Source organism: Onychostruthus taczanowskii, unplaced genomic scaffold (genome assembly GCF_017590055.1).
Source record: "Onychostruthus taczanowskii isolate IOZ18803 unplaced genomic scaffold, ASM1759005v1 scaffold82, whole genome shotgun sequence".
In the NCBI taxonomy this organism is placed as follows: domain Eukaryota; kingdom Metazoa; phylum Chordata; class Aves; order Passeriformes; family Passeridae; genus Onychostruthus; species Onychostruthus taczanowskii.
Genome location: NW_024506112.1, coordinates 5,137,539 through 5,165,503, shown reverse-complemented (window position 1 = coordinate 5,165,503; position 27,965 = coordinate 5,137,539). Strand labels below are relative to the sequence as shown.

The window sequence follows — 27,965 nt, the reverse complement described above, 5'->3', positions numbered from 1 at the left end:
AGGAATAAATGTCATGTCTAGGCTTTCTGTTCTGAAGTCCCTAGTGATGCACTTTGTTTGAGCGTGGTGCTTGTTTTGTTGTTAGCTGGTAAAAATGACAAGGAAAGACAAGTTTCTGCAAGACAGACTTAGAGTGCATTAAATAAATATAAATTTTATTAAAAACACCCACATCTCAGCGTTATCAGGAATGATATAATAATAAACAGCTTTCAAATAACCTGCATTACATTACAATACTTACAGTATTTATAACCATCCTTGGATTCTTTTTATAGACATACCAAACATCTCATGAAAATGAATGAAACTAAAGTAAAAAAAAAAGTAGAACATAAGCATAGAAAATGCACACAGAAGTTCATTACCTTAGTGTCAAACTGCTAAAGTTTCCTACACAAGTTAGCCACTAGCTTTAGAAGTGAACTTTATACTGCTGTGCGTCAATCAAGATGAAAAATTCATTCAAGTAAAGTTGACAACTCTCAGAAGCATCTTCAAGTATGGCTATAATCGACCTGATAATCCTATACAAGCAACTCTGTCTGCTTTGTCATTCGTTCCAACTGAGGCAGGGTTCTGTACACCAAAAATTACAGCCCAGGTATTTACAATAACAACTGATTCACCAACTAAGCTTCCTGCTCCTGCTGCCAGCAGTTTGGCAAATGACGGTGCACGGCATATTAACCAAACGTCTACTATGGATTACATGAATTAGATAGGATTTAAAAAAAATCACCAAAAGATGAAGATATATAATGACTTTCTTAATCTGACATAAAACCATCTTTTTTCTTCTTTTCCAAAAAGGCGAAACTTTTGTTTCAATGAGTGGATAAAGTCACAGACTGAGAAAAAAAAAATTGCTGTAATAAATATTTGACCATTAAACCCAAAGGCCTCCTTTGATTTACTTGAGTTAGGTTGTGATTCTGTAGGATAGAATTTCTTTTGACTAAACTTAATCTTACAGTATATTGCACAAGATATAGCTGGGACATGGAGGTTTGCATGTTTAGGGAAGCCCTTGTACTGACTGTACCTTTTTATATTTTATTTTATTCATTACAGTATCCAAGAAGCCTTGTTTAGAGAGTGACTTGAACAACTCTAGCAAACAGTCACTTGCCAAACCCCTGCCTTACATATTTCCCTTTAATCAGCTCAGTGCATTCTACTTTCTTTTTGTTTAATCATTTGAAACAGTCAGAACATTCTAAATCTCTTAAACACTTCTGTTAAAATAAAAAGAGCTAACAAATTTACAAAATTAGTTTTAGTTACACAATACATGTACAAGAAAAATAAGAGAAGGGATTCAAAAGAAAAACATTAAATCCCTGAAAAAAGAAACAAAACAAAAACAAAAAACCCAAGAATAATATATTTAACCTACAACAGCTTTACATACACACAGGTGACACGTTGGCATAGGAGAACATGAGCTGAAATATCCCTGAATTTTTAGAAAAAAAAAAAAAAAAATTGAAGTTCAAGTTATACTTGCTAAAATGTCAAGTATTGAGAGTTTTTTGTTTAGGTTTTTTTTTGTTTGTTTGTTTTTCAAAGGCTGTTGGGGGAGAACGATGGTATACAATATATAAACTTTCACACTCAGTTCAATATCCTATTGCCAAACTAGTGTTGAGGTATATGACAAGTAGGAACATCACTCAAACCTTTTAATGTATTTTTAGCTCACATTATGATATATTTGTAGCAGGCTGAGTAGCACCATGATGTGAATTCAGCTCAAAACCCAAATATATATAGATTTAATATTTTTACAGTACTAAAATACTAAAGCATTGCGTTAAAAAAAGTTTTGTTTACAATTTAATTTACTATACAACTCTCCTGCTTTTTAATTTTTTTTAATAGAAATTAATGATTTAAAACCACCACAGCAAGCCAGCTGCCTATTTTTTTTTTCTATTAATCAACGGAATCACACAGAACTAACCCTGTTTCATTCATCTTGTGTAGGCATCGGTCTGCTCAGTCTTTCTGGAAAAGAGGCCACTTGCACCGAGAAATGACTTGCACCACAATGTACATAATTATCAACACAAAAGCAGTTCTGCCATTCCATAGTGGGAGTGCAGAGATCTCAAGAAACAGCAGAAGCCCAAGCTAACTAGGTGTAGTCTGTTGCATGCTGCTAATTATTACCTGTGGTTAATATAAAATTCTTTCATTAAAACTGTACATATTTGAGCAATGAACTTGTCATAATAATTGTAGAAAACATTTTACAGTATAGCTGTGTGAGATGAGCACCAGAAAAAAATGTGTTTTGTGTACTAAAGTATTCCCTTATATCCAGTAAGCCCCATTTTTACCATAACTGACTGTATTAAAAATGGATATGTAGCCCACTAGCTGATGCATGGCTAAACCAAAAGTATTTAAAAGCTTTTTTTAGTTTAAAAAAATTATCTTTGCATTTTAAAATCAAAGTAAACTCTTCTCTTTTTTTTTTTTCTTTTTTTTTTTAATGTCTTAGTACCTTAGCATTGTTCAAGTTGCCAAGCTTAGGTAGACAAAGTGCTTTTGAAACACTATTTTAAAAAAAATATTTCTCTCTCTATTTTATTGTCCTTTTCCAGGACTTGACTGGATGAGCAAAATCCAGAGGTCTTTGTAATTCCCATATGTTAAAAAGTAAGCTTATTTTAACACCAGGCAACTTCAATACATACATGAATGAAAAGGTCCTCCCTGTTGCTGAGGAACATTTGACTACATCATTGACATTTTGTTATAAAGGCATTAACTGTTTCACTGATAAAATAAAGACACCATTCTCTTGGATAGCACCATGGTTTTAGAATATTCAAACAAATTCAGTGTTTTGCTGTCTATTTGTCTTATCTACTTTGTTAAATAAAATCAAAATACTCTTAAGATTACAGTAAAAACTGCATGTTAAAAAGCCATAATTCCAGTATTTCAGTACAACATAGATTCAGCACCAGATGTTATTTTAAGATTCCTGCAGTTGCAATACTACAGTATTATTTTTTAGGGTTGTTTTTTCTCCTGTTCCATGACTATGCAAACTTGATGACATTAAAAGTGGCCACAGATGTGAAAACTGTAAGAAAAAAAAAATCCATTTGCAGATTATCTCTTTCAGTAATAGAGCCAGTGTCTTCCAATGTAAATTCTGAAACCCTTTTTTGTTGCGTTCTCTCCTTTTTCCTTTCCTTTTATTTTCTTCTTCTGTTTTTTAAATTTTTTTTTGCATAGGATGCTTTGGTCTGTTTCCTACGTGCCATCTGTGACCACTTAAAAATCAGTGGAAAACAAGTGCTCTAGTGAGATTTACCTCTTTTTGCTGGTGTGCCGAGGCTTTTTCCACTGATGAGCTCCATAAAAACACTGTTTTCCTCTCCACCCTTGCCCTCCACGAACCCTAAAGCACTACTACCCTAGTGATGACAAGGTGTTTTTTCAAATGAGGTAACCAAGCAAGGTGTGAAGTCAGATATATCGGTTGTAAGGCCCTGTAACCCGTGTAAAGGCATATGGAGATGTGGTGACGGTGGAGTCCGTGGTGACCGACAGTGTCCTTTGTGCCAGGGACTTGATGAAGCGCAGGTACGTTGGCTCAGAGGGCTCGTGGGGCTCCACCGGCTCCCGCTTGGCTTTTTTGCCGTAGGATTTCTGAGGCACGTAGTCTGGGCCGTACTTCTCGCATTCCTCTTCTTTCTCTCTTGCCTTCTCAGCCATCTTTGCCTCCCACAGAGCCAGACCATGTTTTGGCTCATTCATGCTCTTGTGCTGGTAAAATACAAGGGATATTCTGGTGGGATGGTTCCTGTTGGGATTTTTTAAGGGAGTCGTTGCGTGGAGCTCGCGTTTTGCACACTCTATGAGAATTGACCCATGAGATGGAGCAACTGCCACTCCTCCAATTTCTGGATCCAGAAAGTTCTGCTCACTATCTGACCAGACTTCATCGGGATCCTCTGCTTTTTCTGGATTCAGCACGTCAGTTTTATCTAAACCACCCTGGGGAGTAGTCCTGTCATGGTTTTGACCTGGAAGCATGTTAGACAAACCATTAACTGCATGTGAAATAATTTCATTATCCTTATTTTGGAGATGCAGTGAATTAGGAGGACCACTAAACATACTTGGAGCAGAATGGTAGTCATGTGATAAATGTGGAGGGGGTTGCGTGTGATGATGTTCACCTGTTTTACTCATGGAGGCATAATCCATGCTTGGATTACTCAGATTAGATTTTAACCTTGAGGCAACCTCCATAAAATGACCATTGGCCTCATGGGTTGAGTAAGAAGAAAATGACCCTACGTGGTGTAAATTTGGTCTAACGGTGCAATTACTGAAGGAATCTACCTGCATATTTTGGTTTCCATAATTCAAGTACTTGGGACCAAAACTCTGGTTATTCCCAAACCTATGCTGGTATAATGTTTGAATGGGTGGTAGACTTAGTTTAGACATATGGTCTTGGCTCTGGCAACTATACAAGTCCACGTGCTGATGCTGGGAAGAGTAGGAGCCCAAGTAAGAGGGGCAGTTGTCCATAGCTGTGTTTCCATTGCATTGGTAGGGGGGATATTGGTTATTTTGACTTAAAGATCCTGAATAAGGGTTCATGGGACTGGAAGAATTCAAATAAGACCCCGCAGCCTGTGATGAGGTTGGATAGAGGTTCACGGGATTGGACCCTCCATATGGATCTGAAGTGTACGAAGAGTTTGGATAAGCATTGGCTGGATTAGGCAACCTTCCATAGAGATTTGCAGAACCTGAACCCGAGTAAGAGTTAATGGGATTTGATTGAGGGTTGTTAGGGAGAGAGCGCTGTGGATGTTGCTGCTGCTGCTGCTGCTGTTGTTGTGTGGCTGGTCCTGAAAGACGTAAAAGATCTGTAGATGTAAAAAGGAAAAAACAAACAACCACACAACAAACAGGCTTTTTAGAAAAAGGACCCAAACCAACCAACCACCCAACAAATTACATACTTTATATGAAATTTCTAAGAAAAGTAGATTCATTAACAGATGCTCCCTTTCTCAATCTCAAACGCCATCCTTTAAGAAGCTGAATAAATACTAAGGCTACTCTTCCTTTTTGGCATATGTCCAACAAGATCAGATGCTAGTGGCAGTGGGGAAAAGAGGACAGTGCAGTCTGTTCAGAGTCACATGCACAAAATCCAAAGAGTTGAATAATCTTTTAAGTAGCCCATGAAATGGAGCATCAAAGTGTTCCTAAACAGCCGTGCACAAAGTGACTTTCTTTCCCCAAGAATAAATAATTCTTCTCATCTACATGAATAGAACCGACTCCAAGAAATGTCCCTAGCAGTATGTTAAAGCCAACATTCACTGGTAGACAGAACAGTGCAGTAATAAGTGAGGTTAACTGAAGACATAAGAGCAAAAATAACATTCATTAAAGTGCAATGGCATCATTTAATGGTCACAACCCTTGCCTGGGTCATGGGACAGCTGACTTCTATTCATAGGTATTTCAGTGACCTTCTGGGTGGCCCTGGATGTATTGCTTTTTTCCTCTCTGGAAAAACTGCTGCAACAATAAAACAGTTCTGATATCTCCTTTGCTCAGGACTCTCAAATTTGCTGCTGAGAACTGCCATAAACTCTTACTCCACTATGGAAAACCTGCTTTGCTTTTGGTATTGAGACAGAGAGTATAAATAGTGGTAAAGAGGCTATGCTTGTATCTCCTGAAATTAGGAGGTGCTCTGTAACAGTGGCAGACATTGAGTGATGTGTAGGTCATTCTTTGGCAGCAGCACCACAACTTCTCTTCATGGCTTCTAACACTACTAGTCCTTTAAAGATACTTTACAATACACTGGATGGCAAGCAGGGTTTGTTTCTAGATTTCTACAAGTGTTAACTATCCAACAGTAAAGGATTTCTCATTGCAACTTTTCTTTATTTTTTCTTCTCTGGAGTTATACCAAATTTGGCATTCTAGTATTTGTATAATATTGATATTCCTTTCAAGAAATCTCTTGCCTTTTTACTTCAATACATTCTTGGGCTGAAACTAATGGTTTTCTTGAGGCTGATTATAACTGGCCCTGATTTGTAGGATGCTTACCACTGCTGACCCCGCTCAGATTCCTGTGTTTACCTGCCAGCTGCTTTGCGTGGCCTGCTGCTTCAGAGGTGCCTTGCTTGTTGCGTGCTGCAGCAGACTTCTCTCTCTCAGCTTTGCTAGACCCATTCTCCAAGGAGGAAAGCTTTTCTGCAGCTGCTTTCTTTGCTTCCAGCTTCCTTTGCCGACAGGTCTTAACGGGCTCTGCTAACATCCGTACTTTCCGTCGAAAGGAGGTAAGGACCTGGATGCTGCCATTCCTCTTCTTCTCCTCCTGGCCCTCAGTGCTTCCAAACTCATCCACATCAGAGACTTTGTATAACGGGAGCACGTGGAGCTGCTCATCTTCTGGTGTTTGGCCAATTTCACGATTGTCTTCTCTAGTCAGAGTGCAAACCTGTTAGAGAAGTGCATTAGAGATCTGAAACTCTACATCTGCATTGTGCCCTGACACTGTCAGCACTGGCATCTGGCAATCTCTTTGTAAACTGTAAGTTTCTGTGCAATTTTTGCATATCACAACAAGCCTGCAGATGTAATTTCTTCCATTACTTTGTTGGACAGTGTTAAAAGAAACAGAAGGGGTATAGATATCTATTTCTTTTACTTGTGCTGAAATTAACAGTATAGTTAGGGGTTACCCTCATGTGAAATAAACTCTGTGATGCATTGTACAGAGAGCTAAAGCAGTGAAATCTGGGACTTTGTACTTACCTGAAGATTCTTTCAGTATAATACATGAGGTAGCTGCCTTTTAGAGAGAGTGTGCAACATAACACACTGGTGTTGTACTTCACACCCCCTTTACAGTGCAACTGTAGTGTTAATAACAAGATTTAGGGGAGTTACTGCAGCAAGCCTGTTGTATTCTAGCTAGAACAGGTATTGGAAGGGTCTTTGTGGAAGAAGTTGCTGATAGGGACATATTCTGTAGCAAAATCATTGTCCCAGCTTTAGGAAGAAAGCTCAGCTGGAAATGTACATTGTATTGGTGGTGATTAACTTGTGAATTAAGTCAGACCCTGAAAACAGGAAAAATTCAGTTTGACTTAAAAAGCAGATACTCTCTTTGGTCATAATAAGGGCTGCACTGTGAATCTAGGGAGCTGCTTCTAACTACAGCCTTAAGAGTATTCTTTCCTATGTTTGGTCCAACTGTTTTGTCACAGAAATAATCCAATACACATTCAAAACCAGCTAGCTTTTCTAGTATCTTCTACAGAACTTCTGCTGCACCTACCAGAAATCAGAACTGAGGAGAGTCAAGGGTACGTGGACTTGCAGACTTTCTGCTCATCCAAAGCAGGAATAAAATCCAAATTTTGCAAAACTCACTCAAAAAAAGTTATTTGTTTCTACTTTTATTTTATTAGAAGATGATATAATCCAAAGTTGTTAGAAAAAGAAGGGTTTCAGGAGGATGAATATGAACTGTTATGTGCCAGGAACACTGAAACAGGCATTTCAGTGTTGCTGGAACATTCTTTCCGTTGTCTCCACAGTTCCTCTTTTACCAGGTCTGTGTTAAACCTTTCTATAATACACCATAAGTCTCATTCATTTGAAAGAAAAATGTGTAGGGGGTAATAAGTTAGCTCAGTTACTACCTATGGGTTTTTTGAAACTAATCTGCATTGTGCAGTATAAATTTAAACAGAGAGGAGATAATGAATGCAATCCAGGAGCTGAGTGCTGGAGTGAGGAGGCTGTTAGACATGCCAGACTTACCAGAGTACTCCCGTTTTGCATGTTGTGCAAGTCTCTGTGAGCGTGAGCACAGAAGTCGAGGCAGGCAGTGACGCCTGAGAACGGGCGACCTTCCTTCAAACCCAGGCGGCACTCGGGGGCTCTGTGCTCGTACTCGATCTGGAGAGACAGGACAGGTTTCACTGCGTGCTCCAGCACGGCGAGTGCGCAAGGAGAGCTCTGCTGTGACAAAGGGCAGGTCTCCCTCATGTCTCGGAGGTGACAACAAACACATCTTGAAAGCAAATAAACTACAGCTTTGTTCCCTGGTACCTTCAGCCTCTGGCGTGATTGTGAAATTAGTCACTAATACTTTTCTTTGTGTATTACTCCTGATTTTCTGCCAGGGGTTGGTGTTTTTACATGACAAATGCAGTGCATGGTTTCCGTGACTGGCACTCTGAGAGTGATATATTTGTGCAGACTGGAAGTTTACCAAGCTATTAAGGGAAAATGGCATTACAAAACTGACTTCAGAATAACTTAATGAAAAATAATAATTTGCTTTTTGATTTGTAATATTTTGGCATGTTGAACATGAATTTCATTAGCTTAAGTACGAATCTGAACCCGGACTAAAAAGAGAGAGAATTCAGTCAAGACAGTACTTTGTACCCATGCAGTCATTATTAAGGAGCTTTACAAAGAACTCAAAATGCAACAACACATCTTACACAAAAAGAAAGGATTTTGTAATGGAGTATAAAGCCTTAAAAAAATGATGGTTTCATATTTTATTTTGAAAATTAAAATTGAAGCCACATTTATAAAATGCTTTGCTGAAATTCCTGAACCTTTCAAGTGAATGCACAGAACATCTACACTTAATGGAACTTAATGGATCCTTTTTTAAGTTTAGGTCAAATTAGATGCTTTGCCAAGTCTTCATTCAAAATCACTAAAAAGATGTCTAGTTTGCTCACAGACATTTATTTTTCAAATCTGGATTATTTACTTCCCTGGAATCTGAAAACAAGAGCAGAAAAGAACTTGAAAACTGTGTAAACTTCTTTGTAATTAAATGTGAGCAGTCTGAAATGTTATCAGACTATAATTGTCTGATCAAACTGTATGGGTTTAGCTGCTCTCTGAAATGTTCTGTTTGGTCCAGTTGGGAAACAGTCCCTTTCCAGTTCTTGGTTGTAATCCAGAAGTGGTCCAGATTTGGATTAGAATAAATCTGGAAATTTGAAATGTGGTTTTAGTGCTTTTTTTGTTTTAGAACCTTTTACAATATCATACAAATTACAACTCAGTCATCTCCCGTTAAAGCCACTGGCAGTAGCTCAAGTACAGTTTCCCCACAAATACAAGGTCTACATGAAACTCCTGAAATAAGCCAAGCTATACACATGCCTTATTAAATAAGGTAAAAATTGAAACTTGCAAAAGCATGTATTTTCAACAAATGTTGGGCAGCACCACAGCTTACTTGGAGAAAAGTTCTTAAGTGAATTTTTGTGGGAAAAGAAAAGCAGCCCAAGCAAAGAAACAGTTTATTATTCACCACTTCATTTTTCATTTCTTTCTCTTCCTATTTTCTCTTGCAGAATGTCTCTCAGATATTTGGACAGATAGCCACAGCTAGTGGGCACATAGCCACAGTTTTCTCCTTAATGAGTCTCCAAACTCAGGTAAGTGAAACTGGCTCAGTCTGCACTGAGTCTGCTTACCCTGTCTAGCTGCTACTAAATACACAGTAAAGGAGTGAATTTTGCAGCAGATAATAATGGACAATTTTGTGTTAATTTACTGTTTCTGTTAAAGCTGAGAATCTGTATTGTGCTGGTTGTACAGTGATGTCAATAGGAAAGCAGGGTGATGTCACAGTTTGCAGTAGGTGCTGAAAATTTGGGGACTGTAAGTTCTGTGAATGTTCCTAACAGCAGTAAACCTGAGCAATGAAAATAAGGTCAATAGTTACATGTTTGCAGGTGGTGTGCTGTCAGATTTTGGTGTAACTATCTGAAAGACATTTTTTAGATGAGACACAGCCACAGTGGGAAGCTCATCAGAGCTCTGAACGTGTCCGAGAACAGATCCCCTTGTGCAGGAAGGCTGGTGCAGGCACTTGTGTGCATACACAGGGCTGAGTGTATTCAAATATAGAACTTCTCTCTAAAAGCATGTTTATAAAGGCTGTTTTGGTGAAAACTAAATTCATCTGCTGCTTGAGAGAGCAGAACTGAAACTGTGGATTCAGAATTTGAGTGCAAACTGTTGCCAATTTCATGCCATATACATGGCAGCTTTGTTGGTTCGGATGGTAATTCATGCTAAATCATGAAATTTGTATTTTGGAGCTGAAGAGTGACATAATTTTATCATGCGGATGTAGCTGAAAAGATTAATTCTATGTAGTGGACCAACCAAATCCTGCTAGTTTTACTTGTGAGAGCATTTTAAGTGAAATTGTTCATTTCCATTTGTCTTCATGCTGATATCAAAGAAATATTAGCATGAAATGTATATGGTGGTTTGGTGCAAGGCTGAAGCATTGGGAAGTATGTTAAAAATCAGGTTATTTCCATGACTGCTCATATTCCTTTTCCCCCCATCATACCTGGTTGTTATATGCATCGGGTGCAAGCTTCTTGTAGGTAGGTGCCATCAGGGTTGACAGGTTCTGCAAATGGGATTCTAGTTTTTCTTCCTGTAAGAGATGAAACAGGGTTCAATGACTCTTCCATACTGTACAGCTGGGATCCAACAAGTTAGGGTACACATAAACATGTACACAATCATGTTTACACTGAGAGCTGTATAAAGGCATAAACCAGTATCACTGATGTTTATACAGTGACTGGTGTGAATCTCCTTTTAATTTCATTGTTCCAAGGTCGTTAAAGGAATGGAGCAGTTATAGCAGTGTAGTGGAAAACCTGCAATAGAACATCATATAGTATACTCTTAATTTGTTTTATATTAAGAAAAATCACATTCTTCAATGTGGATGTGTTTTAGATCTAAGTGATAATCCTCATTATTTTCCTTTTTGGAGTTGTGGGAAAATAATACTCTTCAGAAAGCTTGAGAGAAATAACATGAAAATGGTCCAAGTAAATATGGCTAATTTAAGGATTTTGCACATTGCAATGACAATGCTTTGACATACTGAAATATTTTTACATGCAGAAATTTAAAAATATTTAAATATTGCAGCTTTCAAAAGGTTCCCAATCCTTAAGTAATGAATGGATGTGTCTAGTAATTGGTGATAGGGTGGTGGGAATGACTTCCCCCCACACTTCCTTTTTTTTCTAAATTGTACACTGTCAAAATAAAGCATTTAAAAAAAAATAATCTAATAACATACTCCAGAGTTGTTCCCTATCATCTAAGGATGAGAATCCCAGATTCAAAACCTCCCTTGTATGAAGCCCTTATGTTTAAGTGCATACAAAATGGTGGAATACCGGAATGGTGTATTTGTTTTTAGGAATTTTTCTATTTAAGGAAGATGTGAAGAGCTGGGAGAAAACAGGTTTCAGAGAGAAATGCATTTGGTGTGTTGAAAGTTTGCATTCAACTACTATGGGACAATATCCTTGTTTGGTTTGACATGAAATTGTCAAAAAATATCTTGCTGTGATAGTGCCTTAGTGTTTTGTGCCTGCTGCCAGAATGTGGAGCTTTTGTATGGCCTGTAGGTTAGCATTTGTTAGTGTATTTTCTAGTTTTTATTGGTGAGGATCCTGTTTGTGCTGCCTATAAACTGTGTCTGTGCTATGGAACCCAGCCCCTGGTCTGGATGCATGCTTTGGCTGCCCCCAACTTTGGGACCAGGACTGGAGGGTAAAGCCCTCTTTCCTGCATAAATCTGGCTTCCATAGGAAGTAAATCCAAGAATGTAAGTTGGAAGAGTGCCCTGGTGAGCTCTGGCCAGGTATCCATCTTAGAAATGTAGGTAGTTTAGGATTGCAGGCTGTGATAAAGAAGGCTTTGTGCCACAGCAAGTATGGAGGAGAGCTATTCTGTAGTTCTTGGTGCTGCAGAAGAACAGTGGGCAGGAAAACCTGTATGTTAGTTATGATGATACTCTGAACAGTGCACTCTTTTCTGCACAGGCTGTAGGATGTGGAATTACCTGTCTCTCTGATTATGAGAGAATCATGCTTGGATCTGTGTAAGACATCAGAGTACAGTGAAACTAATGTGCCAGTACACAGGCAAGGGACTAAATCTGCACATCCTTGCCAGAAAGCAGACTGGGCCACTGGAGCTTCACATGACTTGCTGGAGGTGTCCAGGAGTCACTGCAGTCATAACTTCAGGGTATCTTGTGTCTAAGCTAAGGTCAATGTTTATTACTCTGGCTCATTTTAAACATTCTCCAGTTTGTTGTAACACAGACCTCAGTCTGGAAACATTCAGTGGGGCAGGACTGTATGTAGAATGAGCCTTCCTATCCTCTTCTTCCTATTGTGATCTCTGAGTTCCATCACGTTTGTCTCCATTGAACCAGTCTGCTCTGGTTCCCAGTTGCAGTGTTATGTGCCATTAGCTAGTAAACCTTCCATTGTGCCACTGGGGAATGCTCAATTGCAGGCCTAATACAGCCAGAATTATTCAGGCCATGCCTTCTTCTCTAATTGTGAAAGCCTGAAAACACGGTTTCAAGTCTCAGGGCTTTTACCAGCTGTCAGAATTTGGACAGTCAATTCAGCTGACTCAGTGACTGGAATCAATTGGTTTTGACTGGCAGTTATTTAATTACCCTACATGTGCAGCACTCAGGGAGGCCTCGGGCCCTGCTCTCTTGTACTGTATCTCTATTTACAGAGCGACAGAAAACATTTCTTTGCAAATGAAGCTCATTTCAGAAATGGACACCAACCTCTTTTGGGTCATCTCCCATCAGCTTAAACTTTCTTGGAATCTTGCTTCTGGCAAACTTACAACCATTGTAGTACATGCTCCAGGAGCAACCAAAGGAAAATGAAGCACCACAAGTTTCAGGGTCCAGCCCTTGGCATGCACAAGTCCGTCTAAAAGATAAGAGAACACAGCTGTTAGCAGCAGGCAGCTCCCCCTGTGGCAGTGGCCGTCAGCGTTCTGCCAGTGCTCCAGGGAATCAGGGGTGTGGATAATCTTCCACCAGTAAATAATGAAGAAATGCAAGAGGGAGACATACACATCATAAGAGAAGAATTTATCAGAGTGAATAATTTAATGGTTACAAAGCAGGGTCTTTGGGGGTTCTACACTTGGGTGAGAAACGTGGCTTTGCTTGGGTGAGGGTATGTTTGTGTGGTGCCTTGTTAGGTACTGATATTCATAGTGCTTCAGGGGCTTGTGCTGACAGCCCTGCAGGAATGTGGGAGCCCTCTGGCAGGGCTAAGCAATAATTCCTGAAATATGACTCTACACATGAAGCCAAAGTAACATACAGCGATAGCTGCGGTAATTTTGGTCTAAATGTTCTTGTCTCTCAGAAAGGCATGGGAAAGAGATACAGTGCAATTTCTGTAGATTGAGGCTAGTCTGTGTCAGCTTACATGAGTATGATTTAGTGCACCCAGCTTTTATTTCAGTGTTGAGGTATCAGGTATCCTGGCCCCTGCTGAGATCTCTTCTTTGAAATACATTGAGATGCTTCACAGCTCTGAGAAAATGTTTTTCCCTATTTATAAGAATGTTTACTTTTGGTTTCCTACAAAGTTTGTGAGTTTTCAAACCACATGAAAAGCTGGAAAGGTTGTAGATGTTTCAGGGTAACAGCATGAGGTGCTGGGTCTGAAGATGGAGCTGCAGGTTTGGTGGGCGCAGCCTTTGCTCCACTTACTCTTCGTTCAGGGCGCAGCGCCGGTTGGTGAGCGTGCCGTACTTCCTCAGGGTGTCGGTGAGTTCCGAGTAGAGCTTGTCGGCCAGGCTGGTTGGGATTCCCTCCCAGACCAGGATGAGAATCACGATGACGGCCGTCTCACAAGTGTGTCCCGCTCGCTCGCGCACCAAGCAGAGCAGCTTCTCCTCCTGACTGCTTCTGCGGACTACCTGCATGTACAGCAACACACACCCCAGAGCCCCAACACAAACGATGCCATTCTTAATGTGAAGAGCAAGAGAGTAGGAAACCTCAGCATTACTGTGCGTGTGGGGAGGTTACTTCTACTTGTAGCCTCCTCTTTGCGTCTGGCAGGTCAGTCTGTTTTTCTTACTGTGATATGGCAGGGCTACCCTTTGTGTTTAATGAAGCTGACTCTAAGAGGTTGACTGACGGCATGGAAAGCTGTGGTGGTGGAAACCAGCTCTGTAAAAGTATCTTCCATGCTCTGATCCAGCAGGATTCCTCTCCTGAATCTGTGTTACAAGTGTGGCCCAGATTGGTTGGTGAGCAAGAGGAAGTGAGCAGTGAGGTGTCTCGCTGCACAGACTGGGTAGTGGACACCTGTCTAAGGGCAGGAAGCATGCAGGGAAAGGCAGGCAGTAAGGAAGGGACTAAATAACTGGACATGGGAGCTCTCTCCCCTTCCCTTCCAAACTTAAGGAGGTCTACTCATAACCAACCTCACAGTTTTGTGACCTCCTCTTGTTACATACAAACACTACAGTGTTGGGAGGAAAGCAGTAGATGTTTTCAAATAAAACAGTGTCCTTCCAGTAGCATAAGCACTGAGAAGCATTTCCTAAAAAGGGTGCAGTCTGGCATGCCTAAAAACTATAATGTATTAGTTTTTCCTCATCCTGTCTCCCCCCATCAATCCAAACCATTCAATAATTTATTCCAAAGTATGACAGTGTTTGCTAAGAGGGTGTCCTAACACCTCTCTCATACTGGGAGGGTATTTTAAAAGACATCACAGTGGTGCACTTACTAGACTTATTTGTAGGCTAAAATTAAACAGCAATGAAAATGTCAGGTGGTGCAAAACTTTAAGCAAACATGCCCTTCTTCTTAGGTTTTCATACCTTTAAATTAAATTTTATTCTTGCCATTCTCCATGCAACAATCAACGGAGTGAGAGAAGGGTGGAGCAGGCTACAGGCACCCCATATTGCTGCTGCTGCTTCTGAGCTATGTGAAGTTTTCTAGTGTCAGTTAACAGGACATGTCACTGCTGGCAGCTACATGAACCACCATACCGAACTAGATTAATTTGTTTACATCACTTACCCATTTAGCAATTGGACATCCTTGAGAACTTTTGCCTTCTTTCCCAGTGTAGACAACCCTCTCAATCCTTATAGCTTTACCCTTCTGTCCAAATCTTGAACAAAACAAAAATATATACAGTAAGCAGATTCATGTAGTTCTGTGTGAACACTGAAAAGATGGAGTACATTTGCCAGTCTTATCTTAGAAAAATAAACACTATGAATTACAGGGAAAGATGTGCAATGTGGTTTGTCTTCATGATTTTATTACAGTGATGGAATGATATATTAAGAGAGGCAAATGTCTTTAATACATCCCAGATGGGTAAAAATTATCAGTATCACATTAATATTACCAAATATTTTAGCTGTTTCTCTAGAGCATTTGTTATAGATGACATTTTGAAAAGTGATTTAAAAAAAAAAAAAGAAGTCTATTTTGGTGAAGAATATTATATATATTTTTAAATTTCTGGGTTGCAGTTGTTTCTGTGAAATGTACGTAATTAAGTTGTCATGGAACAGCTGGCATGTAACAGTCACCTTATTAATTTTCTGTGCTTGTTTCTGGCTTAGTGTGAATCAGTTAAGTCAGGATTAATTTGCTTCATATCTATTTTTTTAACTTTATAATCCTCTCATAATTTGTTACTTATTTACTTCTACTCGACTTCTATACTCCAGATAGGATCACATGGTGCCCTCGGATGACACCATTTGTGTGCCTTTTTGCAGCCAAGGTGGGCAAGCTCCGCTCTTGCTGAAGGATTTAAACAAGGGGATTACGCTCTCAAGGCAGGCTCTGGCTCCATATGCAGGCAGTGCTGTTGCCAGAGCAAAGAGGAGCCACTTTCCAGGTGGAGATATGTGACAAATGCCACGTGAAGGATATCTTGACTCAATAAAAAGTGCAGGATGTGTTGAGCCAGTTCCAGGCATTTCTCTGGGGTTGCCCACCTGCTGAGCCCAGGAGCACAGCAGGGCTCAGGGAGGCCGGGGCAGAACCCACAGTGGCTGCAGTGTTACAGACTGAGCCACCCTGGCCACTTGGCTGCTGCTTGGGCACTGGGCAAGCTGCACTTCCATCACCATTTCTGGAATTCTGCCACTCTTACTGCTGTTAACTTTTAATAGCCAAGTGTGGGGACTAACTAAATCAGTCTCATTATTCGTTGCCTTTACTGACAGGTAATCAAAGTATATTCCTGTCATGCAGCCATTTAGTGATGCCTTAAGGACTTTTGACCCTTTTTCCTCTTATTTTTGCACTAAAATCTTGGTGACATATTTAAGGGCCAGTATCTGTATTTAAACTTTTGTCCCGTAAAGGAAATGAAAAATGCTTATTTTTAGATGTGATCTCATTGTGAAGTTTCAGTGTCACAGGAAATTATACAAACAAAATGAAGTTGTACTACACATGTTCTGCAGGCAACTGTTAGGTCACTTTTTCCTGCTTAGGCTTGGATATTAGTATTTATTTGTTTCTTTAGTTAACCACATTCAAAAAACCCATTTCTAAATCTTAACATTTTCTATCAGTTTTCTAATCTGGATTGCAAGACAATTGTGTGGGTGCCTCTATAGAAGTATGTTGTACATTACATACCGGAAATGAAATGGACTTCATCCCAATTTTTTTCAAATGTCAGAAAGGAATTAGTGTCTGATGTTTGTCATGCTTGCTTTCAGGTCAAAGCTGATTGGCTTTAAAACTAGAGCAAATCTCGCTGAGCATGAAGTAGGAATTGGGAGAAGGAAGAGGTAAAATGTCTGTATCCACTGTGGATTCTGCAAGAAATTAGTTCTGGTATAGCTAAAATATTAATTGTAAGTCTAAATCCAAATCCTGGCTTCTTCAGCAGTGCTGATTCCTTAACAATCAATCCATATGCATGGGAAGTCAGGTTAAAATGCTTGAGTTGTGATTAATGTCACCAACTGCACATGTATGCTTGAGAGTATCTTTATAGTGAAGGGTTTGGATTTTTTTTACTTAGGGATACAAAATTAACTAATGAGTTCTGGAGTTCTTCAGTCAGAATTTCATAGCTCATACCATACAGTTGAACACTAACCATTGCTCAAGTGGCTGCTGCTATACTCTGCTGAACCTGGCTGATTAGTTGCACATTATCTATGATATCTCCTAATTTCCTTCTGCCAACACAAAGTGAAATTAAATTCAAAAAAGAAAAGAAAAAAGGTAAGGTCAATATTAAGAATGAAAAATTCTTTCCAATGTAAAAAAAAAAAAAAAAAAAAAACCAGAAAAAAATTGTATCTCTATAATTGACATCACAACATGAATGACTTTCCTCTTTTATTTATTATTTGTAGATACTAAAGAACCAGTTGATGAGAGCTCTGGAGATAACAGATGGTAAAGAATTTCTTCAGAGAATCAGTGTTCACTCTCCCTTCCTAGAAGGAAGCTGATTTATGTAGTTTACCTGCACTCAAGCTGCTCCCAAAGCTGAAATTTACTGGGGCAAGCCATGCACAAGAGTCACAGGGAAAGAGGTGCTAAGAAAGAGAAAGCACCTTAGGATTTAATCTGAAGGGTTTAATAGGCTGCAAGTGCCCCATGGTTGTGCAGTGATGAACGCAAGCTAACAGACCTTGCTAAGAAATGGTGCTCCTTAGCTCAGACCCAGCACTGCAATAATGCCCACTTGCTTTGGTTCTGCAGCTTGCTGGAGCTTCACTGCTGCTCTGGAGTCCAGATTTTTAAGGGACTAACAAACCAAATTCCCATCTGTCTCTGACTTAACTGAATAGTTTTTCTTTTGCTTCTTTGTTCAGGGGGGAACTGAATTCCCAGATACCTGTAAAAATCTGGTCATTATTGGCTACAAGTAATGCAGAATTCACAGTGCAGAAGTCACTTTTGTGACAGCTTTTAATTTGTGTATCTTAGGTAGGCTGGTTGGGTTTGTGCTTACTCACCTTTTTAAGCAGCACATATCATATATCTTTTCTGTGCCTTTAAAAATTCTTGGTTTTGTTAGCACTGATGTAATAAATACACCACAGGATGCAACATGATGAGAGGGGATTGTCCATAATCAAGATAAGACTGGGTTTGTGCAATACTCCAAAGCAGGGGAATGTTTTCTCACAACACTACTTACTGATTTTTGGGCTGAAATCCCATCCAGCAATTTTGTGGCACTCCTCTGGACATGAATGAATGAGATTTAGACATTTAGTAATTTTGTGAGGGGAAACTAATGCTGAAATTTGGTATTCTGCTCTTCATCCTCCTTCTCCGCTGGCATTCTCCTAGCCAGAGGGAACACCAGCTCCATGTCTGCCTTTGCAGCCACTGCCAGCCGCCTTGCTTGGCAGGCTGGTGAGAACTTGTTCCGGCTTGGGTTTGCTGGCATCTGTCTGCCAGGGCACAGCCCGTGCCAGCCAGCAGACTATTAGCCCTGTCAAATATTGTGACTCTCTGGTGAATAGCAGGGTGCGTAATGTTGGCAACGCTGGAGTAGCTAAGCCTACAAGTAATTACTTGATTTGCAGTTGTTTATTTCTTTATGTGCAAAAGCTGGAAAAATTCTGACATCCACAAAAGGATAAAAGTTAATCTGCTCTGTGCCTTTGCACTAATTACCTTTCTTCCATGATTTCTCTAATAGCTGCCACATTAGGACCGGCTCCTAGATGGGTATAGAAGGGACCTTCATCTTTTTCAATAATTTGCTCTGTTTAAAACAAAATAAAGGTTATTACTTTGAAGCTTAATTCTTTCATGTAAAATGTCACATTGCAAAGCTTGTTAGAAGACTGCTGTATGGGCCTGGGGTAAGTTTTCAAACACTTATGTCTAAGGTATTTGCCCCCCAGTTTGTACTAAACATGCAAAGCAATGGCTAATCCTGCAAACAGCTGTGATAGGGACTGTGTGCCTTTCCCTAGCACAAACACTTATTCCACATCTCAGGCTCTACACTGACGTTCAAACTGGCATTTTCCTGTTATCAGCGAACAATTGTTTCTCCTTCTCCCACTTCCTCCTCTCCCAGTATATAGAAAGGAGGATAAATGGGATAACAGTGGTAAATACTGATGTTAGGGAGCTGTATCGTACTTGTTTTTTACAGTGCAGGAATTTACAGCTTGAAAAACTGGCCACTAAGGTTACACAGAGAATTCCTGCCACTCATGGAAAGACTGTGAAATGAAAAAAACCCCCAAGTTTGCTGAAAAAAAATCATGCCCAAGGCCTGGTAAAAACCCTTGTATGCCAAGAATGTGGCCTCAGTTTTCTGTGTGTGGGTAGGACCATACAGCAGTCACAGTACACGCTGTATGTCTGGTTTGATACCAGGAAGGTGGCTGCAGCTGTGTGAAAGTGGCCAGGCCCTGCTTGGGTTCAGGAGATGGTGGAGCTGTGCTGGCTGATGTCTCATTGCTGACTTGATGCTTTCTGCCATGATAACTCCACAGGCTGGATGGACAGTGCTGCTCTTGACAGCCAGCCTCTGGAAGCACGATGAAGGCATGGTATGAATATGAATGTGTCAGTGGGAATGGCTTAATTTAATCTTCTTAAGGACAATATTGATAAGAAAGAGCAATAAACCTATAGATTATGCTGTGCCACTGGGTTCTTCAGAGAGAGTTTCATATTCTTGTATTTCCTAGTGTCTGCTAGGACTGAAGAATTAAAATGTAAATGGAGGATAAGTTCCTAAGTTTGCTTAGTGGTTTCAGTATGAAAAAAAAAAAAGTGAGGATAAGGAGATGAGTGCTAGAAAAACTTGTGCTAAATATATGGAAGAAACAATATTTAAAAAAATTTTAAAAATGACAACTGTGTTTTCAAAAAAACATATATTTTGAAGGTTGTTTCTTATAAAACAAGGAAGAGCAAGGAACTGGCTTCCAGAGTTCTTCCTGGGAGTTCTACAAATACACTACTTCCTGGTTTTGTTCCCACATATCATCTCTGAGACACAGCCCCAACATTCAAAAAGGCAAAAAGGTTCATTTTGCATTTTGGAGGAGCATTGATTCAACTTTCCTCTTTTATAGTTGATACAAAATCCTAGTAACTGAAACTGTAACAAGGATTTTTTTCTTCTTCTCATTTTTGGTGCTGAACCTTTTGTCTCAGCCTGAATAGTTTATCCAGTAGAGTCTGAAAGTGCCTCTTACACTTGGCTATGTGCAGTGTCAGTACTGTATGAAAGCTTGGGCTAGGGGACCATGCCTGTCACTCTGCTTCCTTCTGCTCTATTTTTCCAGCTCTTGGAAACAGGGTTTGCCATCAGGCAACAAGAAGGGTCTCCCCAGTGCTTTTTTTGGTGCTGCTTGCATAGCTTCTCTATGAAACTGTGGATTTCTTCAGCCTTACAGGAGACAAATGCCTGAAAAGGATGATAAACTCTTGCAGCAAGTGAGGAATAATCTGACATCTGTTTTTTCTTAGGCTTTACTAAGGGAAACCTCAACAATTTCACTGTTAGGGCAAAAAATGGCCATAAAGCTCTGAAGTTTTGGAGCAGGATAGTTTTTTTGAAAGCTGTATCTATCCTTGACAAATAAATTAGGTCATAAAGCTATGACCTATTTTTTATCACTATGTTGTTGTTACATGTCTGCTACTCAAGGAGAATGGATCTGAAGCCATAAGCATTCTGACTGAAAAATCAAATAGGTAATTGCTTTATGAAATAATGAGAAAGGGGCCATGTGTAGGGTTGGTAAGTGGAGTAGGCGTAAGTGTGTAAAATCCCAGTTTTATAAGTCTTCACTAATTATTGTTCTTTAAAAACCCCAAAAAAATCTTCCAACAAAAACATCCAACTAACCCTTGATCGCAACTTGAAGGCTCATTTCCTTCCTGTGAACTATGATGTTTTTAGTACATCTCAGCACTTACCAACACAGCTGCAAGATGGAAAATCATACTGGGTTTTGGCAGGTGTGTCCAATAAATTTTTTACAGGCGTATCCAATAACTTGGATGGTGAGTCTAAAAAATTATTGAGAACAGTTCCAGCTGTTCTTTTGGTCGGGGTTTTCTCAGCAGACAAGTGTGCTTGCTGATCTAAGATTGGGGTTTGAGTGTCAAAATCTGCAGCACTGGTATTTCGAGATAGGATGGTAATAGGGCCTGCTGTTTCAACCTTCACATGTTTGGGTGATTTGAGAGTAAAAGTCTTATGATCAAACAGTGATTTGACCTGTATCTGTTTTAGCTGCTGCTCCATTGTCTCAATGATGCTCTTTTGTTGCATGTTCTCGCAGCCAAAGTGCTGATTCTCTTGCTTAATTGTTTTTTTCCACATTTTGTTTTCCAGCTGTCCAGCTGATGGGCGCATGCAGACATTAGACTTTGTGCCAGCCTCAATTTTTATAGGCTTGCGTGCTGCACTGGGACCAATCTCAGTTTTGGGTTGCTGATATGCTTGTTGCTCCTGTTTTTGCAAAAGATGCCACCGCAGAGCAGCATGCTTTTGAAAATCCTTAGTGGTCTGGGACTGCAAATGACAGCCTCTCTGGTCTTGGGCGTGGGGGGCACTTTGGCCATGTGGTAAGTACTGCTGAGGGAGCTGTGGAGCTTGTTTGCTCGGGAGGTCTTGTTTCAGACTAGCACCATAGCCCTGTGAGGGCTGGAGGGGTGGCAACTGCAGAACCGAGGCTTGTTGTGTCTGTTGCTCTTGTTCTTGAAAACAATGATTCATATCTTGCTTTGCGGTCAAGTTATTTGAAAAATACTGTGCATGCTGCAAGTCCTGCATTTTGTTGGCTCCAAAGCGTTCCATATTTGCGGCGTTGCTTTTCTTCTCGGAAATCAGGTGTCTGTTGTTTGGGCAAGGGTGCTGGAGACTGGCATTTGCCTTCTGAGTGTAAAGAGGAGCTTTGTTGTTCACGGTCTGTACCTGCTCTAGGCCTAGCTGAGGGTTAGGCAGTGGGAATGCAGCTGATTTAGCATACTTACTCCCAGTTTGGAAACATTCGTCTGCTTTAAGTTGATTGAAGGATGTCCTGTCTAGAGGCTGCTCAGCGTTGCTTTGAGGGCGGGATACGGCTTGGGGCAGGTCTTTAGTTTTCATTTGTGGAGCCTGCTGCTGGTTTGGGGTTAGCTGTGGACTGCATGGCAGTTGCACTGGATGTGCCTGATTCTGTAGCATCTGTTGCAAGATGTGTGAATGCAGGAATTGCCCGTTTTCCCCTGGCTGGGGATTCAAGTGCTGCTGTTTCAAGGGGGCCCCTAAAGGCTGTTCAGCTTGTTCTGATCTTGGCTGGAAGTGGAGTTGCTGTGGAGGGTGTTGCTGCACTTGGGACTTGAGAAGGGAATCCACCTTTGTGAGCTGTGGCTGCGGTGAGTGTTTCTGGAACGGCAGCTGCTGGTCAGCTGGGGGATGCGGCTGCAGCTGGGAGCTCTCGTTTTTGTACAGCGGAGGAAATTGTTCCTGTTGCATTATCTTCTGGCTCTGGGCCTGTCCTGAAGGCCCCTTTAATGAATCAGGACTTCCAGCATACTGTTTTGTATAAACTGTTTGGGCTGTGCTTGCCTGGTACTGAAGAATTGACCGCAATAATGCTTCACTGGGCTTCTGGGGAGGCTCTCCCTGGCGGAACTGGGTGGAAACCAGTTCTATCCAGGCTGGTTTTGAATAACGTTGAGCCTGTTGTACAGGCTCTTTCACTTGGTCCTTTTCTTTGTCAGGAGGAGTCTCAGGTTCTCTCTGTCCTGGGAAATGCTGATAGTGTTGTTGCAACTCACCCTCACTTCTGTGTGCGTGCAGGTTTTGGAGGGGAGATTCTGATGCCAGCATCACTCCTTCGGGGCGCTGCGGAATCGAGGCAGCCACAGCAGTTTGCGGGTTGCTTTCACTGACATCTTGTGACATTTGTGCCTGTTGCAGAAGGCTCTGCTGAGGTTGAAGTTGTTGGCTGAGGCTGGGACTTTCTGACATTGGTCCCTCCTGTTGCCCTTCATTTTTTATCTCCCCAGGAAGAGTTTCATCACATCTGGTGTCATAGGAGTGGTGTCCTTCTCGCACCGCGGCAGACAGTGCACTGTTCATTTCTGGAGCAGGAGCAGTGGAGGAATCTTTGTGAAACGTTGAGTTCTGTGTAAAGAAAGCACCATTATTTTCTGCTTGCTCAGAGTACCTTTCCAGAGCAGTGCTCTGAGCTTGCAGGTTACTGCTGGAACTTAGAGAGAGGTCTTGGTTGGGAATCTGCCCTATGCTTCCATGAATATTACTGTTTCCTACAGGTAACTGGTGAGGATCATAGCCTGGAATCTGTTGCTGTAGCTGTAGATCTGGTTTCTGAAGCGAACAGCTACCTGGCAATGCAGGTGGTTTACTGGAGTCTTTTGTGTTGTAGACCTCAGTCACCACTACAGCTGGTACTTGAGGCAGCTCAGAGTTTGAGGTCTGTGGGGAAGTGATCTGCCCTGAGGTATGGGATGAATGCGTTGTCTCATAGGACAACTCATTAGTAGCCTGACTGGTAATGGCATTGATATGAGATGTGTTCTTCTGCATTGCTATGGAAACATGTTCTGGATAATATTGAGACAGTGTTTTCTCCAGGAGTTCACCATGCATGCTTTCCATGGAAGAGGCAGAAACTGTAGCACCATTAGGCATTGGCACTGCCTTGTTCTTAAGTAGTAAGACAATGTCCCTGTTATGGCAATGAATATTTTCCTGCCCCTGCTCATTCTGAATCAGAAGGTCATGAGGGTTTTCTGAACCAACGCTATTGTATCTTGTAGACGGTATCAAATCTGAGGCTTCGTTTTCTTGTCTTTTATAACTCTCAGATTTCTTCTCACTGTAACAATTGGAGACACTTGGTTTTTCACTATTGTCCTCTGGCTCAGCTTTTTCTCCATTTACCTCTTTGTCTTGTTTCACTTTCTTGCTCTCATGAAGTCCATACAGAGAGGGCTCACTAAAAGTGCGTTTGATCCCACCATTTTGCATATATTTGGAATATACTTTCTTGTCTTGTAAAAGGTCTGGGCTAACACAATTGTTTGGACTTCCCTTCAGGTGGGGCACTCCAAAGTTGCTTTTATTGAACAGTGGCTTGTGGTCTCCATTTACTTCCACTTCAGACCTCTCTGTTGCTGGACTCCCATTCTGTAGCTTCACTGCAGAAGGCTCTGCCTGGCAAACGTGAGAAGACTGTGGTATTAGAAATGGACTCAATCTATTGCCGTCAGCATGGTTGGTTCTGTCCTGTTCCATCTGGCCTGCTCTGAGGCCATCCACAAGGCTACCCTCTGAACGTATCTGAAAGAGAAAAGAAACAGGAGAGAAACTAAGTCAGTTTTAGTTTCCATTGAAGGACATCCAGTTACTGACAGTTCCTGCAGCACTCAAGCACCCCTTGCCCTGACCAGCTCTCACACACAGCGTGAGCCTGCAATCACACCCGAGGGGTGTTTCACTATCCTAGTGCATCTTGCACCCCCAGGTCTCCCTTTTTCTTAAAGGCTTGTTCTTCAAGATAAAAAGAGAGTAAAAATACAGAGTGACTTCCTTACTCCCATCTAACACACGAGAAAATATTTTACTAGAAGAAATTTCTCATAGTGGTGCAAAAAGTCTTCTCTGCTTTTGAATGATTTGCATAGACTCCTCTGTCATCACATTTTGCCCGTGGTAAGGCAGAAAGTCATGTTGGAACTGTGGTTCCCAGACTTGGTGCTAATCCTGTAATTTGATCAAGTGTGCCAAACCTCTTTTGTCTGACTTGAAGGAGTATTACCACCAAGTTTCCAATTAGAGGGGAAAACGTTTTTTTTTTTTCCTGTCCTCAGCTGTCTGACAGGGTCTTTTAAAACTGGCATTCCTGAAGACCATGCAAGTGGCTCAATACACAAGTCAAAGCCACACTTGACTGCTGTCCACAGGAACTCTTACAGTTCATCAGCAGATCAGTAAAGTTGACAGAAAAAAGAGTGATTTTTGAAAGGTTTGATGGAAATGCTTTTTTCAGGTATCAATATCCTTTCAAATTTACATATAGACATCAAGCATGGCTTAAACTGTGCTTTGGATTTTGAATTGACCTCTGCAGCTGTGGAGCTAGGATTTTTTTCTTCTTTGTTGGGATGGGAAATCCCATTTTCTCATATACTCTTTATTTACAAAGTGAATTTTTTAGCTGGATAAAAGTACTGACAATGTGCAGTGAGCAAATTCCATGACAAGCTAATCCTGTTCTCATGCATCTTTCCAGAATTCACAGACCCAGTTAGCATAGATAAAGCCCTTGTTTGACTCTGCTCGTAATTTATTCTTTGTTGGTTTATGGTTCTCAACCAGTCACGAATGACAGAAGGCAGACTGACAGTGGATCTTACAGATTTGAAGTCGCACAGAGAAAATTTGGATATATGCATGTCTGTTCTGAAGCTTTTATTTTTGGTTTGCATTAAGGAGAATCTGAAGGGTTCTCCATTACCAGGTCAGCTCTGCTTGGACTGCAGAGTCAGGAGAAGCATAAAATGTGGCTGGTATTGCCACTACCTAGGAAGAACTATTACACTGAAAAAATTCTCCCATCATGGTTGCTCTGCTTATGCATTTATCCTACATTAATATTTTTATGTCATTAAGATGTAATTTTAAATGTTATTTAAATGTAATTTATATAGTTTTCAGCACAGTATTGCCTTACTCAGTTTAGTAATGTGATTCTAAAATGCTTTTATAAGTAATATTAATTCATTAAATATGTTGCATCCAGCAGAATTCTCTCTGCTTGCAGGTCTGATTTCAGTAGCAGGACAATTCAAATGTACACTTTCACCAGCAAACACCTATATGACTTGTATTCATTTCCTCCAAATGCCAGACTTGTTTTTAGATTTACTTTTGACCTCCTGAAGTTTTTTTTTTCTTTCTTTACTCAATTTATGGGGGGTTTTTTATGACAGAAGTAGAGAAGTTCTTGCTGCAAGTGGTGATACTTTAAAAAAGAATTTTTGCAGGGAAAGCTAAGAACAGGGAGATGGAAAAATATGTTTGTCAGTCTTGCCTGGGTTTTTTTAACATGGTAGTGTAGGCTTATTCACTTCCAGAGGTATTTCCCACCCTAGCTTTATAGTACCACAAGACATGAGGTTTTGCAGCTTTCCCAGGGAGATGATGTTCCATGCTTAGCAGAAAGCTTTGTGAAAAGGATCCCTCTGATGTGTCATTCTAGGCCAGGCAGCAGAACGATGCTCCCAGAGTGTCTCAAAAATAAAATGCCAGACTAATTTGGAAGCCATTCTTTGCCTTCACACCTTTCATTCCTAAAAACTGCAGGTGAACCACAGTCATGAGTGTATAGGCTGCTGCATTTCAAAAGGATGAAATGAAATAAAGGGCACCATAGTGATTAACACCGTGCTGTCAAGCTGCTTCTAAAAGATTTATTTCTTTAAAAAAAAGTTTTAGCCTGTCCGACTAAGCTGTGAGAAACTTTGTCTGGCCCTCAAAATCTGCCTTGCAGCTTTTTTTCTGGTGTACCTTGTGGGTTGCAACCAAATTCCTTCTGGGAATCCCCAGGCAATCTTTCTTCTCAACTCCTTACTATCTATCAGATAAACCCACCATTTTCTTTAGAAGTGTGGGCTCCCTGATTTCTTTAAGCTTAGCTTGCCAACCCCTCAAAGGAGCACATCTGTGGTGAGAAAAGAGTCTTCGGTTCATGCTGTTCTCAAAACCCACAAGGTTATCTTGTGAGATGATTTATTGTTCATGGCATTCTCAAAGACCTCATGGTATGTTCCCCCAAATTCTGACCGCTTTCAGTATAAAAGGCACTGGTGTTAGACATTGCAAAGAACATGAGAATCATTTGGTTCTTCAAAATACAAAGTTAATTCATGCATTAAAAGTGCCAGATTTGCATTATTTGAAATGTATCTAGGATGGGGGTAACTTTGCATTATGCTTCTTTCTCTCACTGTCTATACTCAAGTTATTCACTATCCTCAAGTCACACCTAAGCAAAAATCTTCCTCAAGCAACTACGAATCACAGCAAATGTAAAGTAATGTAATTTGTAATGCAGAACTGGCAAAAAAAAAAAAAAAAAGAAAAAAAAAAGGCCACGATATCTTTATTATTGGTTTTACCTGGGACACATGAAGTAGTACTGCTACTCGCTTGCATCTTAAAAAGTCTTTGTGGTTGTCTTTACAATCACTGTGGGGTGAACTCTCTACCTCTCAAAGTAAATCTACCTTCCCCCAAGTGCAGCAGTTAGTATTTTTCATCTTCCCATAGCTGTATTTTATCCAGACCATTTAGAAGTTCCACATATTTTTCTTCAGCTATAATTCATCAGAAATTCAAGTCACATCATCAGCATCTGTGAAACAATTACTGCATCTAGGACTGACTCTGCAGTTTAATCCATCATAATTATGACTGGCCTCTTTGAAGATGCCATGATGCATGACTTAAATATAGCACATTACTGTGCAAATGGATCAGCATCTCATCCCACCAATATGCATTCAAGTTAGAATTCAGACTACCACTGTTTGACTTTTTCAGATGCAATCGATGTAAGTACATTTATTTCTTGCCGCACACAGGGCACAAACTGGAAACTAGGCACTGAAACTAGGAGCCTGAGATTTTTTTGTTCTTTGTTTTATGGACAAATTTGGCATACTCCTGCCACCTCTTATCAGTGTACTGTGGAAGGTGTTGTTACAAGCAGAACAGACATTTCTGCAGCAACAGAAGTTGCGTCATTTTCTTTCACAGAAAATCTTTCTTTAGTTTTAGCCAGTTCTGGAGGTTCATAGCTTATTTTCTATAGCACCTGTATCTGGGGAGTTTGTGAATGAAAAGCAGCTCTGATGAATGAATGAATAAATACACCCACTGCAGGGGAGTGCAATCTTCTGCAAAACTGGGCAAGATTCCCAGGAGAAAAAGTAGGTGGGGAAATAGCTGTGGCAGAGCAGTCACGGACCTAAAATGACCAAAAGGTAGGATGTCAGATGGGTTGTTTCCCCTTCTGGG

At 40.6% G+C, this 27,965-nt stretch overlaps 1 protein-coding gene across 2 annotated transcripts in view; it reads right to left on the bottom strand.

Annotated features, from left to right (window-relative positions):
- Nucleotides 1-137: 137 nt before the first annotated feature.
- TET2 (tet methylcytosine dioxygenase 2) overlaps nt 138-27,965 on the bottom strand; it is a 70,519-nt gene continuing 42,691 nt past the window's right edge. The window contains exons 2-10 of one of the 2 annotated variants that reach the window (XM_041424492.1): nt 20,846-24,224; nt 18,572-18,662; nt 14,972-15,065; nt 13,643-13,851; nt 12,695-12,845; nt 10,421-10,510; nt 7,840-7,977; nt 6,148-6,508; nt 138-4,907 (exon numbers count right to left, since the gene is read on the bottom strand). In XM_041424492.1, coding sequence (XP_041280426.1) covers nt 3,490-4,907; nt 6,148-6,508; nt 7,840-7,977; nt 10,421-10,510; nt 12,695-12,845; nt 13,643-13,851; nt 14,972-15,065; nt 18,572-18,662; nt 20,846-24,224 — 5,931 coding nt within the window. In that variant the 3' untranslated portion in view covers nt 138-3,489. The remainder of the gene's footprint in view (nt 4,908-6,147; nt 6,509-7,839; nt 7,978-10,420; nt 10,511-12,694; nt 12,846-13,642; nt 13,852-14,971; nt 15,066-18,571; nt 18,663-20,845; nt 24,225-27,965) is intronic. The other variant, XM_041424493.1, reaches the window with a different exon arrangement.